Source organism: Strix uralensis, chromosome 17 (genome assembly GCF_047716275.1).
Source record: "Strix uralensis isolate ZFMK-TIS-50842 chromosome 17, bStrUra1, whole genome shotgun sequence".
Lineage (NCBI taxonomy): Eukaryota > Metazoa > Chordata > Aves > Strigiformes > Strigidae > Strix > Strix uralensis.
Genome location: NC_133988.1, coordinates 15,222,496 through 15,238,491, shown reverse-complemented (window position 1 = coordinate 15,238,491; position 15,996 = coordinate 15,222,496). Strand labels below are relative to the sequence as shown.

The following is a 15,996-nucleotide window of genomic DNA, read 5'->3' as shown; positions in this document are numbered from 1 at the left end:
AGAAATCACTTGTAAGCTCCAAGTAAGCTCATCAGAGTGAGTTGATTCTTTCAGTCAAGAAGGGCCCAAGGGGCACTGAGTGTCTTAAAAGGAGTCCAAGCTTCAGAAGCTCAACAGAGGATATAAACCTTGCCAGGGGAAAGCCAAACACACAGCTCCCGAAAGGGCAACTTCAGCAGTGCTAATAGGGAAATGAGCCCTTGCCACCTTTCAGAGTTGCAACAAGGATGGCAGGTGCTGGTCCTGGTCCAGAAACAATTCCACTTACCATTTCCCCACATCGAGTTAGAAAAATAAAGGCATTACAACCAGTTTCTTCCAAAAAATAACCTTTATTGTTTTGGTTGTAAATATAAAAAATGCATTGCACAATTTAACAGACCTACTGAAAAGTGCTACATATCAACAGCACAACAGAAGTTGTGTCATGCAACAGAACAGGAAACCTAGGCAAAGCAAGAGCACAACCTGAAGTCCTCATACCTCCAAGCTTTTTTTTTTTTTGCTTTTTTTTTTAAACAAGAATGAACTCCATTCACTTAAAACACATTTAAATACAAGGTTAGAAGAAGAAAAAGAGCAATTTATTCATTGTGTTGTTAATTAAAAGGCTTGCTCCTAACATTGATTTCTTTTGATTCAAAACCCTATTCATGTTGGAAAAGTTCAGATATAAAAGCAGTTCAGACAATGGCTAGAAAGTCGTTCCATTATATACCTAAGATGTGTTTCTTTGTAACTGAATCAAGTTTTACGGATCAAGCTACAATTCAGTACTACCATTTCTGCTCTAACACATAAATGAGCATGAAATTCAACCAAGAATGAAACAAAAGGAAACTTGAGGCCTTAACTGATGTTGTGGGAACAATATTGGGGCCCTATAAAAGAAAAAAAAAAAAAAACCAAACACAAAACAAATTATCTCCTCTAAAACTCAAGTGTATAAATTGAGGAAGAGTAACAGGAAAACTCCTGTCATCTCACTTAATCAAAAAACCTCCTAGAAGTCATCAACAGATGTCCGAAGTCCTCCAAGATTGGTATGACCGAATCCCTAAAGCACCTAAACAGAACCTATCATCAGCCTTTTGATTTTGGGTGTTTTTCCATGCAAGAAAGGTAGAAAGGAACCAAAACAAGAAAGAAAGAAAAAGGCCAAAATAATTAACAACCCGTTCTATTTTCAGCAGTATCTTCTAGGCAAGAATTATCCACTCCAGAAACACAGAAAGTGAAATAGCTTTTAATTTGTGCTACAAAAGCATTATCTTACTGAATGTTTTTGCTGTGAGCTTCCCTCTCCTGCTTCTCAAACTGCTCTTCAGGAGTTTGGGGCTTTAAAAGCAAACAAAACAAAATTTACCTGCCCCTGCCACCTCTACCACACATGCATACACACACACTCTCAAGGGAATGTAAAACAACCTGAAGATACAAAGTAAAGGGATGTTATTTCTCAACGCAATTTGACAGCCCTTTGTCTTTTCAAGCCATTCCAGATTTAGAGATTTAAGCATTTGCATATTTACTGGGTTCCTGTCAAACTTCTGGTACAACAGTATGTACATGTGTGCGCATGTGCTTGTGTACATGGGAGTGGAGGACGGTGAAGTCAGCAGGAAAGACGCAATTTTTTCCATACATACACACAATTTTTCACCACCTCAGTTTCAAAGAGACACGGTAATGCCACACAGATAAAACCCTCTTAAAACCCAGGGAAGCCCCACTTTATCAATTCACTGAATTTTCCACATAGCACTGTATTAGGAAGAAGAATGTATGAGTGAAGATAAATCAAATGCATACAGGACACCAAGACCTAAGGCACAGGTGGAAACATTCTAGTAAGTCTCCCTTCAAGGAGGGCTTCCCGAGGAGTCTAGAAAAGCGTGGAAGAACATGCCAATCAGGTCAAATGGTATTAATTAATAATCCTTTGGTTCTGTGCAAAGATCAGACTGTCAAGATGAAGCATGCGCTTGTCTCTGTTCCTAGTACTCATTAATTCCTTCAATTCTAGTCTGCTCCTGGACTTTCACCACTTACTCCTCCTGCTAACAGGCAGCAGCATACAAGCCTAATAACCACACCAGATAACGCACAAGTCCTCCAGAAGTTGTGTTTGGGGTGGGGACCATCTACAATATACTGTTAAATAGAATTTGAGGTCAGAAGCAGTCACTAGACAATCTCAGTTTAATTTATATTTTATCTAGCCACTTCCTTATTAAGTGAAATATGTTGGATTTGACTGAATATGACTTGCATTCAATTATATGGGAATTCTTTAAAAGTTTAGCACCAATTCACTGAAGACATACGTGCATCATCTGTAATTCTCTGCAGAGTATAGGCACCATGTGTTTTGCTTGCTTAAAGTATACTTTGGTGACACTGAGGGAACCAGACCGCTTAAATTAGGAGAGGAAGTGTTACCAACCTTTTTACAAAAAGAAATATATTATTTAGACTCCTCAGTGGGTAAGACAGACAAAGGAGTTCAAACGTAAACCACAGTGGAAAACTATGCAGGAATTAATACATACGTGGTCAATCTCTTTTCATATCAATCCTCAGTACTTCTACTGTGCAGATGTGAGACATAATACAGCTTTTTCCTCCTGTGTTTCCAAATGAAGTGAAATCACACCGCTCACAAGGTTGACTGATAAAGAAAAGAATTCTGATTTGCAATAATAGGGTGACAAAAATACACTGAATAACTGCTTCTAAGAGCAGCCACATCATTTCTGGTAATTGCACTACGTGGAAAGTATCTTTTCACTTTTCCTTCCCTCCCTCCTACACTCTTGCCTAAGTAAGCAATCTTTAATTTTTTTCTCTTTACTATGTTAAGATTTGCAGTCTTTCAATAGTGCCACGAGCTTGTTTCTCCACAAGTTATTAAAATAAGCACTTTCCCTCCAATTGTAACCAGCTCATGGTACAATGAGGATGATGGTTTTTCCATCTACATCCAGATAAAAACTGCTAATGGACAACATTTTTAGCAGTTCAGTCACACTATCCCTTCCTATTCCTCTGAGGTCCCTTTCAGCTTCCAATCCATTTAGTGAGATCCAAGATGTTAGGATTTATGCTTGGAAGTCGTCAAGACTTCCCCGGGCTTTGAAGTATGTTTGTAGTGCACTTTGCTTGTTGAGACAAAATTCTAAATGTCATTGATACTAATAATGGTAAAAATCAAACAGAATCACTGCCTGACAAGCAGGAGACCACACTGCAGGGGAGGCATTACAGAATCTGTTCATTTGAAAAGTACAGCAAAAATACAAGTGGGTCTGTTCTTGGACAATTTGCCTACTGATTTCTTTCTAGAAAACCGGATACATATTTTTAACATGCAAATACGCATGTAGTTATCTATGGATCTCAATGAGATAGCCCAGTAAAGAACGAACGTGAGGGACGCTCCCCAGCTAATCACAGTGTTAAATGACTTTACTGGAATCAGGTTCACAATCAATGATAAAAATGGGAGGATTTAAAGCACTGATTTAAAACAGAATTTACACTTACTCAACGCTTCATCCAGATGCATCCCAAAGAATATTGCTTAATTGATTACATGATATACGAAAGACCTACATATGGATCCCCCCAGAAAAATCTACTTGCTATTTAATTACTATGACAACCTTTATACACTATTCCAACAAACCATTCCTTAGCTGAGGCCTGGATTTTTGTTGGTTCTGTCACAGGGACACAGTTTTTCAGATGTGCCACAAACTTCAAATGATATGGCAGATCTGTTGTTTAAAAAAAAAAAAAAAAAAAAAAAAAAAAAGAGCATCTCCTCATTTGTCTGCACAGCTACAGAAAGGCATGTTGGTACTTCCCCTTAGGTTCCTTTTCCCCCCCAGAAGTCCCGTTCAGCCCTCCCCAATTCCTCAACTCACAGTACCTCTGCTCAGGGAGAGGGCCTTGGGGTTAACCTTTCATGCTTTCCTCTTGCTACAGTCCTGCTCACACATAAGGGAACTCTGCAATAAAAACCATTAGCTGCAAAATCTCAGGACAAAGAAAAAAGAAAAACACTCCCTGTGCTTAGTCCCACCCCCCCAAGCCTATTGTTTCTTTTTAAACTTTGGCCCACCAAGCGGAGAAGACTGGGGACAACTGAGAAAAACTACATCCCCCAAAGGAGAACCTACTGACCCCACTTCAGCACGTGCAATGCCCAAATGTTTTAGCTGCTCCTCTTTTTAGCACTGTGATAGCCCACTAATCACCTCCAGGCAGCCTGCTTTTAAACTGGAAGAAAACTACTCAGGAGAGGTACCAGGGGAACATTACCCATAGCTTGCATAGAATCTTAAGAATCTCTTAAGAATCAGAATCAAGTAAAGAGTGGAATTACAACGGTCATAGGATCATTCCAGACTACAAACAATCAGCCGGAATGAATGTCCCCGTGCTGTCTCAGGATGGACAGACTGTCACTGCTGTAACAAGACCAAGTTTATCTGCAGCAGAGTACAGTACTTGCTGAGACTGTCACAGAAAAATGTTATGCAGTATTTCTGGTTTTAAACATATTCTTATACGTTTTATAGTTCATGTTGAACATAGCCTTCCCATACAGAGCAAATTTAGCTAAATCCTTCAGGTTTTTCAGATAGAAGGCAAAAAGAACAAGCAAAAAAGATGAAGAAGCAAAGAACTGTCTGCAAGTCCATGTGGTTTGATATAGTTTCTGAGATAACAAAAAAGCCAATGTCTTAACATTACAAACTCAATTCTCGTCTCTGAAGAACTACTACATTTATCTATGGATGTGTTTTATATGTGCACATTTTATGAGGAAGGCAGCTGAACTCTGCAGTGCAAGAAAACAGCTCACAGATTAAATGGGCATGAAATTCATGTATCTACCCTAATTGCAGAATCCAGGCAATCTAAAACTGCTTTCTTGCACTTACTGCACAGTCTGCTACTCAACTGCAATGGCTATATCAGGAAAAATACTACAAATCAGCTGCTTTATTTGCTAGAAAATAAAGCATGTCTTGAAACTGATCATATGAAATGATACACTCATTAAAATAAAAATACACAAAACACAGCCTGAGATTTTAATTCTAGTATTTTTACCACAAGTTGACATCATTGACGGATTTTTTTCTTCTCCTTTGGTTTTTAATATGATCCTGTTTAACAATTTTCACTATTCAAGTAAAACATATGGAACTGAATACCAGAGAACAAAATAAAAAGCACATTTTGTTTCACGAAATCAAAAGGATATTTCCCCTTGAAGAGAACATTCCTTGGTGTACAAGATTTACACTTCAGAGAACTTAGTACTTGAAGCTGTTTCGTAGAAATATGTTTGTTGCATATAGATGCATGCTGCATTGATGGAGATATATTGCTGCCTGCAGGACTCAAACCTGCTAGATTTACCTGAGCTTGGTGTTTTCTCACTGAACGGAGTACAGCACAGCACTGAAGAGGAATCAAAACATTATGACAACGTTGCATCATACTTCCACATATTCTGAAGGCAGAGACAGATGCCCTGAACAACATCTCGGGTGATGGTGAGAATTCTTTCTAAAGTGCACCAACTGAAAGGAGACTCGCCAGGCTGCTGGCCTGGCAGGTTCTCCACCCCTTGTATAAGCAACTCATTGTCTTTGGTTGTTAGGTTTCGCCAGCTGTTTTGTTCATCTTGATAACTGCCTCGGCGGCTTGCTCTGGCAGTCGTGATGGATCTGACAGAACTGAGGTGGTTGTACTTAGATGCCGGAGGGTGTTCAGCACCACTATAAAAAAAGTCAGAAGAGAATCAAGAAAAGCTGTTAGTCTGACTGCAAACAGATCCATGCAGGATAGTGTGCAAGTACTGCAAGGCTATCACACATGATAGAATTATGGAAATACTTCCACAAAACACGCACACCTCCACACGCAGCGACAGCAGTAAACAGAGATGTGTGCGAACTGTGCCCAGGGAACAAGGAATGGAGATCTAGGACTTAAAAAAAGACACCTATTTCTCCTACAAAAGAGAGCACCACTTGGCAAATGTAACTGTAAATACCTGCTGAATTGCAAGTGGGAAAGGATCAAGCAATCATGCCCAAACAGAAGGTCATTCCAAAGCTGGATACAAATCTCAGATGTCTTCCTTCATAATGAGATAAATCACACTGCCCAACTTACTCCAACTAGAGTGGAGTATTTGAAACGTAAATGCAGCTTGAGACTGTTTAAATTTTGGTATCTATATTCAGCAATTTGGGTTTTCTTTTCTGTTCAGTGTTATGCATGCAACCAAGTGTCTTCACGGACAAAAGAGGTTCTTATTTTTCCACTGAGATAATAAAAAGGAACTGGAAGTTATATTCAGCATCATGTATTTTCTCTGTCATCCTCTGACTTTCAAGAAATGGTATTATATATGGTGTCCCTTTCTATGATCTGGAATAACTGCTGGATAGAACTTCACTTACTTGGCCTCAGAACAGGAAGAGAACAGTGCTGATCCAACCAGGCCACAGCAGTTTGATTCAGATCCTTAAAGCTTGTTGTGGAAACCATCCCATTGAAGGACTCAAACAATGGCTTAATAATAATGCTGAACTGCAAATCATCAAACGTTAAGGGAGACAACAGAGGAGGAGTTCATGCACCCCCATCTTTCTCACTGTGCCTGACAATCAAGATAGGTCTAACAGCTGCCTGGAATACTTGAGGGGATTTGCATGCCCTTACAGACTTTTACAGAGTGACTGGAAGAACAACACGGGTATTATTCTACCGATATTCTAATATTCAAGAGTATTCTATTCTTGGGTTATCTCCAGTAGCCCAGGACCAGACTACTCATTTCCCTCCTATATGCTCATTTCCCTCCTATATGGTATTTTCATATTTGTAATGAAAGTGCCCTTCACTCGCTTACAGTCATTTCATGAGGAGGAGATTTTTTATTATTATTATTACCACTAACCCCTGGACCTTGTCAGCTGCAAAACATTCTGAAATATGTCAACGTGCATTAAGGATTCAATCCAGCTGTTAAAACAACTGTTCCGTCACAGTTACATCCTGACTTGTAAAGGGGAGTTTGGGAACATTACCTTGCCTCGCAACCTTCTCTTTCACCAACCACAAAAGCCTTTCACTTTCCCCAAATACTAAAAAATTCAGCTACCCAAAAGTGCATCTTCATCCCCGATAACCTCTGTCACTTCCAACTTCTGTAGCTATTTAATATCTTGGAGCAGCATAAAATAATCACGCTATCCAATCAGCAAATATGTGTGGGACTGTCTTTAAATAACCATTTTCACTGTTATATATAAAAGAGCTCTATTTTCATAATTCACCTGAAATTGTTCCAGTGCTGTAAAATCCAGCAGTTCCACAGTTGCACCAGCTCTAAGTTATCAGAGACTGCATGCGACCTTGCTAAGAATTGTTTCCTAAAAGGATGCTAAGAGGAAGAGTGTCTTTCTAGGGCCAACATAAACCAGGAAACACCAAAGAAAGCATTTTCACATATCAAAGTATTAAAAATGCTGTACTTCATGCATGCAGAAGCATACACATATATACTCATATTATCCAGGTAGTTAGAGGGAAATAACCAGCACAGAACACAGACATACAAAATATAAAGTGCAAATAAACAGCTATATAAACATATGAAGTTTAATGGGAAGAGGGAAGGTTAACACTACTGCTCATTGCTAATTACTAATATGCCTGAACTGATACAAGCTAATAAAGTTTGATCCAAACTAATTAAGTCTATACAGCACAGCAGAGATGCAGCTAACTTGGTTTCATTCAGTTTGGGTCCTTCTACCTCCTGCATTATCATTTGCTTACAAGCACAGCTGCTAGCAAAGAGAAACTGAGTTGATCCACTGTTGTAACAAAAGACAAACAGAAAACTAAAAAAAGGAAAAAAACCCAACACATGCAAATTTTTAAAGCTACCATTGCAACAGCTTCAATAACTGTTTGTAATAATTTTTTTCCCCAAAGTCTTTTTTATTCTCTGTTCAGTTTTTCCAAAAGACTCCAAGAGCTACACTTAAAGAAGCAGCCCATTAAACATTTCTTGCAGTATAATAACCCACCAAGAAAACCTGGCCTTTATATTGCATTTTACTTTCAAGTTACCTCCCATGCTTTAAGGTGAACCAGTTCTGCCTCACGACAGCCTGTAAGGCAAGGATTCATATCCACATGCAAGTGTAAATGAAAACTGAGGACATAAGTTATTTAAATAACTTGGTTTAAAGTCACAGCATCAGAATCCAGAGTTCTTGGCTCTAAATATATTAGTACCAAACCTCAAGTTCAGCAGGTTAATATCAAAGGATACAATCCAAAACTTCCAGTTCTCCAGGGTCCTGCTTCTCACATATTCATCAAACATCTTCCTCGTGTGGTCAAATCCTTGCCGTGTTATGGGAACCCCAGTAGCAGGGAGCTGCTGTTGACAAGATCTGAAAAGAAGATGTTCTGAGGTCAGAATCTCCACCAGAAAAAGGACACACTTCCCTTCCAGACTAAATTATAGCAAGAGAGAAGTGTGTATCCCTGACCGAGATGGCTTCCCAGTGCATGACTCCCCCGAAAATGAAATTGTTACACCCAGAAATACATAATGTCTTCCCATCAATTTTGTCTACATTCACACAGCAAAGCAATTTCTCAAGCTGCTGCACACTCATTACAAGCAACAAAAATAAAAACAAAGTATAACATAGAACCAAGTCGGTTTGGGCATCCAATTAGAAAAAGGCACATTAGGAGCCAAGGAAAAATTTACAGAGTTACTCCGGAGCAACTTTACAGAAGAAAATGTTACAGAGATTCTTAAGAAACAGATCAATTTAAAATAGACCTAAATAGGCGTCATCAAACTTTCGAAGAAAAATAAAAATATTTTGATTTGCTGTTTAAGTCTAACATAATGCCTGAACCTACCACTTCTGTAGATGGAAGAAAAACCAGCGGGGTTCTGAATGTGCTTTGCAATAGGACATAACTACCATAAACTCACAGAGGAAACTGAGGCACCAGGAAGGTGAAGTGACTTATCAGGGTTATGATCAGCCAGTGGCAAGCTCCTTGATTCCAAGTCCTGTGTCTTATGTACTCAACCATATTTTCCTATAAAAATTGACTGCATTTGGAAAGAAAACTGCAGCAAAGCCATCATGAGGAGTAAGAGTGTTTGATCACCTAGTGAGCACAGCTTTATAAAAGCATCATCACTGGTTTCTCAGAATTATTCTGACTGACCTGATGCATCTTTTCTGATGCTGCCAGTGTTGTGCACTCACGCTCAAAGCTTGCTGAAAATCCACACGGTTTGCTACCAATGCCCATCCCACAGCAACTACGCTTTTTGTTTGGAAGTTGGTAGCAACTCTACTTCTGTTCAATACCCATCTGTTGTTTGGCATGACCTCCGAGGCAAACATTCCCTATTGCTAGCCAAGGCAACGTTCAAGCTGCTCTGCTTCATCACAGAAAGCTCCCCAAATCTCACATGATGGCAGCGTTTAGCTCCTCGATTTCTTCCCGAAGGCGCTTGGTTTCCTCTTGCATCTGTGTTCTTTCCTGCTGTAGTTTAGCGATATATTCTACTGTTTTCCGGAGTGTGATTGCATGGCTGATCTAGACCAAACACAAACATAGAGCTCACTTTCTGGAACAAAGCTAGACAGATGAAGAGTTTGCCCCTAACCTGCTTTAACACCCAGAAAAGCACTTCAGCACCTTTTCTTGTTTCCTTCATTGTGTGCAAAAGCACAGCTAGGCAGAGCGAAACACTTAAGATAATACTAAACTTTTCATTTCTCCAACTCCTGTTTGCACACTAGTACAGAGAAATGTGGTTGCAATGGTTGTTTTTCTTTCACAGATTACATTTTTGCTACTTTGTTGAAAGAAGTATTTTAATAATATAAAATGTTTTATTTCATTACTTCTTAAAAAGATTTACAATTCTTAAGTACTGAAGGATGTGCTACATCTGTTGATAGATTTATAGTGCTGTTAGAAGCATTGTTTGAAGTTGACAATATAGATTATCTAGTCTGGGAAACCTGAAGTTATTAAACAGAAGGTAACGTGGTCTAGCTATCACCAAAGGAGACAGAAACAATGTCACAGATCTTTTTTAAAATGCTCTTTGGTTTTGAGGAACGAATTAAAAATCTGTCCTTGAGAAATAAAATAATCAGACATTTCACTAAAGCTGAGTTTTCGAAACTGATTACCTTTCAAACAGGCTATTCAAATCAGGAAGTGAAATTCTGACAACTTACGGCCTAAATGTACAACACTATAAAAATAATGTAAACAAATGCTGCACAATAAGCTTTCATATTTTCCATGTTTCAAAAGGTACTGGTATTTAAAGAACATTTCGAATTTTGTTGTGCAGACAAGTCTGTGTTTCAATTATTTTGATTTCGATTTAGTGAACTAAGTTAACTAGTGTAGCCAGAATATGTTCTTAATTTGGACAAAGTCATTTAACAATAAGAAGTCAGTTGGGAATTTTTTTCTCTGTAAATCTATGCACAAAAGACAGGTGATGGGGAAAAAAGAAGCCCTATGAGTATTTGCAAGGCTGTGGGAACAGGGCCGAATTCTTAAAGGCAGCTGGGTGATACTAGAGGGATTTTCAAAATCATCTGAACTGGCCAGGCTCCTGACTCCTCCTGGGAGGTAGAGATCTCAGCAGTGTAGAAAGTTTTAGAAATTTCACTGAACGTTTTTGTCCTTCCTTTGGCTCACTGATCTGTTTCAACAGTACTTGCAGGTGCACAAGGTTGCTCTGCCCTGCTCTCAGCTGACCAAACACAGCGCAGCTATGATTAACATGGCATGAAGCCTAAGCTAACAAGTTGTGCTCACAGGTGGGTATATTAGCTCAGGCCAAGTGTCAGGGTATATTAAGCCAGGCCCAGCATCATACCAACAGCATGTACCTGGCTTCTGTCTGGCTCGTGGTTCAGGCAGAATAAGCTTACAATACTGGCTGGACCATAGCTTTTTCAAGTCCAGCTATGGGGACCAGAACCCATCCAGAATGGGTATAAAAAGCCAGTATGTCAGAAGAAAGGTGACATAATAGTAAATGTAAAGTCATCTTATGCTGCAGAGATGACAAAAATCTACTGGGGTCCCAAGAGCATAAATTGCAAAGATCAGTTTTTCTTCTTTCCCTGTTGGCTTTGAAGCTGCAGCATCTTATCAGACAAGGCTTGTTCAACATTTGAAGCTGCATCAGAAGAACAATGTCTAAAAGATGAAGCGCTTCCACACACACTTTTGACTCTAAGCCATGGATTTATCACCCTTCCCTTTCCAAGTCCCTCAGTTCAAGTATCTTCACTGTCTGACTGGCATTCTCAGTCAACAGTGAAGAGATTAAATTTATTAACAAGTCTTTTTAGAATGGCTCTTTCTTCTATTCCATATTAAACTGTTAGTGCTGCCAAGCTACTTACCGACTTGGAGTTGCCTGAAACCAAGCTGTTCAGAGCACTGAAACCAATCTTGATATTAGACCTTCGTTTTTGTTCTGAAATATGCTTCATTCTTCGATTCTGCATAAATAAAATTAGCTCAGTCTATGCTGTTCTCCTTTACCGTTTTACTGCTATGACTATTACAGCTATTCAAATTCACAGTGCCATTTCTGTTGAACTGTGGCATTTATAGTTTTCCCGGTCAAAGCCACATGACTATAAACTTGCAAACAATGATTTAAGTTATTAAAAAGAAGTGTCCAATGTATTAAATTCAAGTCCAAACCTTGTAAGGTTTTCTTCCTCAAGTAAAAATTCCTATTTCAGACTGTTACACAATTTCCTTTTCTGAAATCAAATTCCAATTTTTGAGGCATGTAATTAATTAGAATCCTGTTGAAGCCTTTAAGTTTAAAACAGTCCATATTCATTTACACCTAATACATACATAATGTCTACTGATGTAAACAGGCAGCCTCACAAAAATAAAAAAGAAAAATAAAAACTCTGGCCTATCCTGAGGATAAAGGCTTTGTCAGGAATTAACAATTTCATTTGTAGCATTAAAAACATAGTAGTCATTCCCACCAAAATCCTTGGAAGAAAATAAGGAGTTTGCACTCTGAGAAGGCATTCTCAGCAGAGCTAGGCTTTCCAGCGGTAGCTCACCATCACCCCATTTTATAATGGAGGAAAACAAATGTAATAAAGCAGTGAAGCGGCTGCCCAAAACCACAGAAAATGCAGGTTCAAGAGCAGAACTGAGATTTCCAGTGCCCTCTATGCTTTGCCAAACCAAAAAAAACCAATGTTACCCAGCAATACAGAACTGTTTAGTCTAACTAACAATGCAGAGGAGCAAAAGAACATACATCTAGAGATTGGCAGACATCACTGTTTCTCTCTTGTCTTACAAAAGGGTTACTAACAGTACACATCCAAAGCAATTCCTGTCAAAGCAGGTGAGTTTAAACGGCTGTAAAGCCTATGTCGCGGCAGTTTAAGAACAATCCTCCATCTAGTGGCCACTTTCCCACCACTGGCCAGTCCTAATAATTTGTTTCTATGTTAACTTGCTCTCTAGCAGCAAGAACAGGCTGCAAATACTGATTGTGAGCATTTATGCCAAGCAAATAACTGCAAACTTTTATGAGTAACTTGCAGTTCCAATTCTCCTCTGCAACAGAACTAGAACTGAGTGCAATCACAGGCTGCAAGTGCTTAAACTTACCTTTCTGCCCTGGGAGTAATCAAGCTGACATCAACTCATAGGGTATACAGAGAAGCCAAAAAGGGCTTGGCACTTGCAAAATAGTTAAGTAACACTCCCTTTCACAAGAGAATGAGAGGGTTACAGCTGATTGCCCTGCATTGCTTGCTTTCTGTGGACAAGTTTCTCATACCATCACAGAAAGTGTTCTGACAAGGTCGGCTTGTGTATGAGGTACAGCCAGCTTTCAGATGCTATCTCTAGACTGCCAAGTTCTTACCCCAATAATTCTTGAAGTGTTTTACAGCTGTAACTTGTAGAGTCTGTGGAGCTGCCTCTCTGTGGAGCAGCACAGCATCACTGGAGACATGTAAGTAACTCAGCAGGTCAAGAACTCCCCCTCCAGCGATGGCCAGAGCCCTGCAGACTGAAGAGCCCCAACAGAACAATGGCAAAAAGCCATGGTTTAGAAAACTAGGCCTGAAACCTTTGACCAAATAAACTGAGACCAGTCATAACACTCCTGTGAGCCACAGCAGGAACTGCTGTCATGACCATAAGGACCTGCAGAAGTACAGTTAAGCCTGGCCCCTCTGGTGACACATCCCTGAGGAGCAGAATAGATTATTGAAGTCTGACATTTTAAATTGAACAGAATAGCACAGATGCAGCACAAGCTAAGCCTGAGGCACAAATACTCCACTGTTCCTGAAGCACAACTTACTCTCTAGTCCATGCTCAGACATCAGGGTGGAAAGGTAGCTACAAAGGCAAAGAAAAGCACCTCAAAGGAAAGGACACACACCTTAAGTGCAGCCATATTAGGGTCAGTGGCAGGTTTTCCTGAGCTGCTGTTCTGGGGAGACTGTGGACTGGGGCTCTGCTCAGAGGTGCAGGGGGAAGCTTGGCCTGAATTCTGACAGTCTCGGCCTTCATAAAGGAAGAAAGACAAATCACATTAACAAACAACTTTCTGTAGCAAACGTAACTGCTGAGAAGCTTCTATTCACAATTGAACTGAAATGCAGTCGGCAACCAAATTATACTCATTGATGCAGCAACCACATGCTAGAAAATATCAAGATTGCTGGGAAAGCTTAGTATTTCATGGCACAAGGCTAATACATCCTCAATAGTGATATGTAATATTCCTTTCACACACACACATTTCAGCAAAGGCATGTTGAACGCGTAGGCTGCAATTCCATCGTCCTGTCAGACTCCTCCATTTGAGGCTCTAATGTCCTGGGACATGACGGTAACACTTATAAGCCATTTACCAGCAGAACCAGCATATGTCTCTAAAACTGGCCCCGGTATCACTCTATCAACACGCATGCAAAAGTAGTCTTTGCACTTACCTACTGTTAACAAGGATTGTGTCCGAGATCCTCCAATCAAAATTATAGTTACAAACAACAAACCTATTCAGCACTTTCTACACAGATGCTTTTCAAACAGGTTTAATTTCTTGGCGACTATGACAGTACATCCTTTTAGAAAGGAGACACTTAAAGGAAACACAAAACTGCAGTTTGTGGGAACGCTGCACAATAGTTTAAGACAAAAATTGCAAACAACTGGATGCAAATGAAGCAGCAGGATAGAAGGGCCTAAAAAGCTTTTCCTTCAAAAATTATCCAGGGAGCCTCAAGGCCCATTTACACCCTGCCTAACTGACGGAAACACACTTACATGTGTAGGGGAGAGAGAATGCTTACAGCTTTCTAACTTACTAGGTGTAGGTGAGGGAACTTGTGAACTGCTACTGTGGGAAGGGATCTGCTCTCCTTTCACCAACACATCCTGGACTACACTAGGAGAGAAGAGATGTGAGACTGTGGACTGGGTTTGTTGACTACTTGGTGCTCGCTGTGCTGGACCAACCAGAATGTTACTACGGAACTCCGTCACCCCGGGAGCCTGGGAACAGCATAGAAATAGCACAGAGAAAAACAGAGAGAAAGAGAGCAGGAAGGGGGGAATGGGGGCAGAGGGAGAGAAGGGGAGAGAGAAGGTGGGGGGGAAGAGAGAGAGAGAAAGAAAGAGAGAGAGAGAGAGATTTGTTACCTTGCCTTTCACTAAAAGTAGCAAATTAATACATGATTAACAATCTGACGACATGAAACATGGGCTAATATATAAGGAATTGGCAGGCACTGAAGTCAGACTTCTGGCAGGAGACCAGTATCCCTTCATAACTTAAAGCATTATTACAACACATCAACAGCATAATATACTAAAATCTATTTCCATCTTCCTGCATACAACATATTGGGAAACCCACTCGTATACTCAGTGCATGCTTTCCAGTATGTAAACGGAAAGGTGAGCATACTGGGTTCCTTCTAGCTTCTGCACAATTAAGAAGCACAAACCATCCCCATTCATAGTACTGTGTATACTCTCTGTAATCTTGCTGTTGTACGAGACCAAGTCTGTGAAGACCAGATAGTGCTTCCAGGCCCATAAAGCAGTTAGATTAAAAATAAGCAAACATAATGCTGAATGCACAAACGCATATGCTGGGTAACAGGTGAGATTTAGAGGACTAGTTACCCTCCTGAGCACATTACGGCTCTAATTACTTGCAAATAACAGGCCTAGAAAACAAATATATATATTTTTTTCTTCTTCTTACTCTGACAATTCCAGCTGGTGCAATTGCAACATTAGACTGAGACGTGGCTGGCGTCAAAATCCCCTCTCTTTTTAAAGGTGCTGGAGTTACAATCACAGCTCTGGACTGTCCCTGAAAGGCAGCTGAAGAACACAATTAAGTTAGAATAGTTAATGAGACAAAAAAAAGATGGAGATTATTTTGTATGAAATAACTTGACATTGAACAGGGGAATGGATTAATGGGCACCTATTTGGTACTATTTCATTGCAATACAAAGTGCCACCAGTATTCTGATAATCTCAATCCCATTAATCCAGTACAAAGGACTCTAACACAACAGTTATTTCTGAGGCTTCTAGCATCACTGTTTCAAGGCAAATTTACAGAGGTAAATCAGTAAATCAGGGAGGTGCAAAGTGTCTTCATTCTATCAGAGCTGGGTTTCACAGAACGAGGATCATCTTCACCTCTCCCCTCACATCCATAGTTCTTGGATCTCAGGCTTGCTCTGCTGACCCAGAATGGGTCAATGACAGAAACCAACTGAAGGATGCACATTCAATACTTTGTGCTTCCTTGTATAAATACATATTAAATTCTCTTCCTCACTTCACTCAACT

General features: G+C 39.9%; 1 protein-coding gene across 3 annotated transcripts in view; it reads right to left on the bottom strand.

The window, feature by feature from the left end:
• Positions 1-312: 312 nt before the first annotated feature.
• MLXIP (MLX interacting protein) overlaps positions 313-15,996 on the bottom strand; it is a 53,904-nt gene continuing 38,220 nt past the window's right edge. The window contains exons 10-17 of one of the 3 annotated variants that reach the window (XM_074886845.1): positions 15,395-15,516; positions 14,490-14,676; positions 13,559-13,683; positions 11,523-11,621; positions 9,551-9,678; positions 8,375-8,498; positions 6,489-6,618; positions 313-5,798 (exon numbers count right to left, since the gene is read on the bottom strand). In XM_074886845.1, the coding sequence (XP_074742946.1) occupies positions 5,677-5,798; positions 6,489-6,618; positions 8,375-8,498; positions 9,551-9,678; positions 11,523-11,621; positions 13,559-13,683; positions 14,490-14,676; positions 15,395-15,516 (1,037 nt within the window). In that variant the 3' untranslated portion in view covers positions 313-5,676. The remainder of the gene's footprint in view (positions 5,799-6,488; positions 6,619-8,374; positions 8,499-9,550; positions 9,679-11,522; positions 11,622-13,558; positions 13,684-14,489; positions 14,677-15,394; positions 15,517-15,996) is intronic. The other 2 variants (XR_012631265.1, XM_074886846.1) reach the window with 2 other exon arrangements.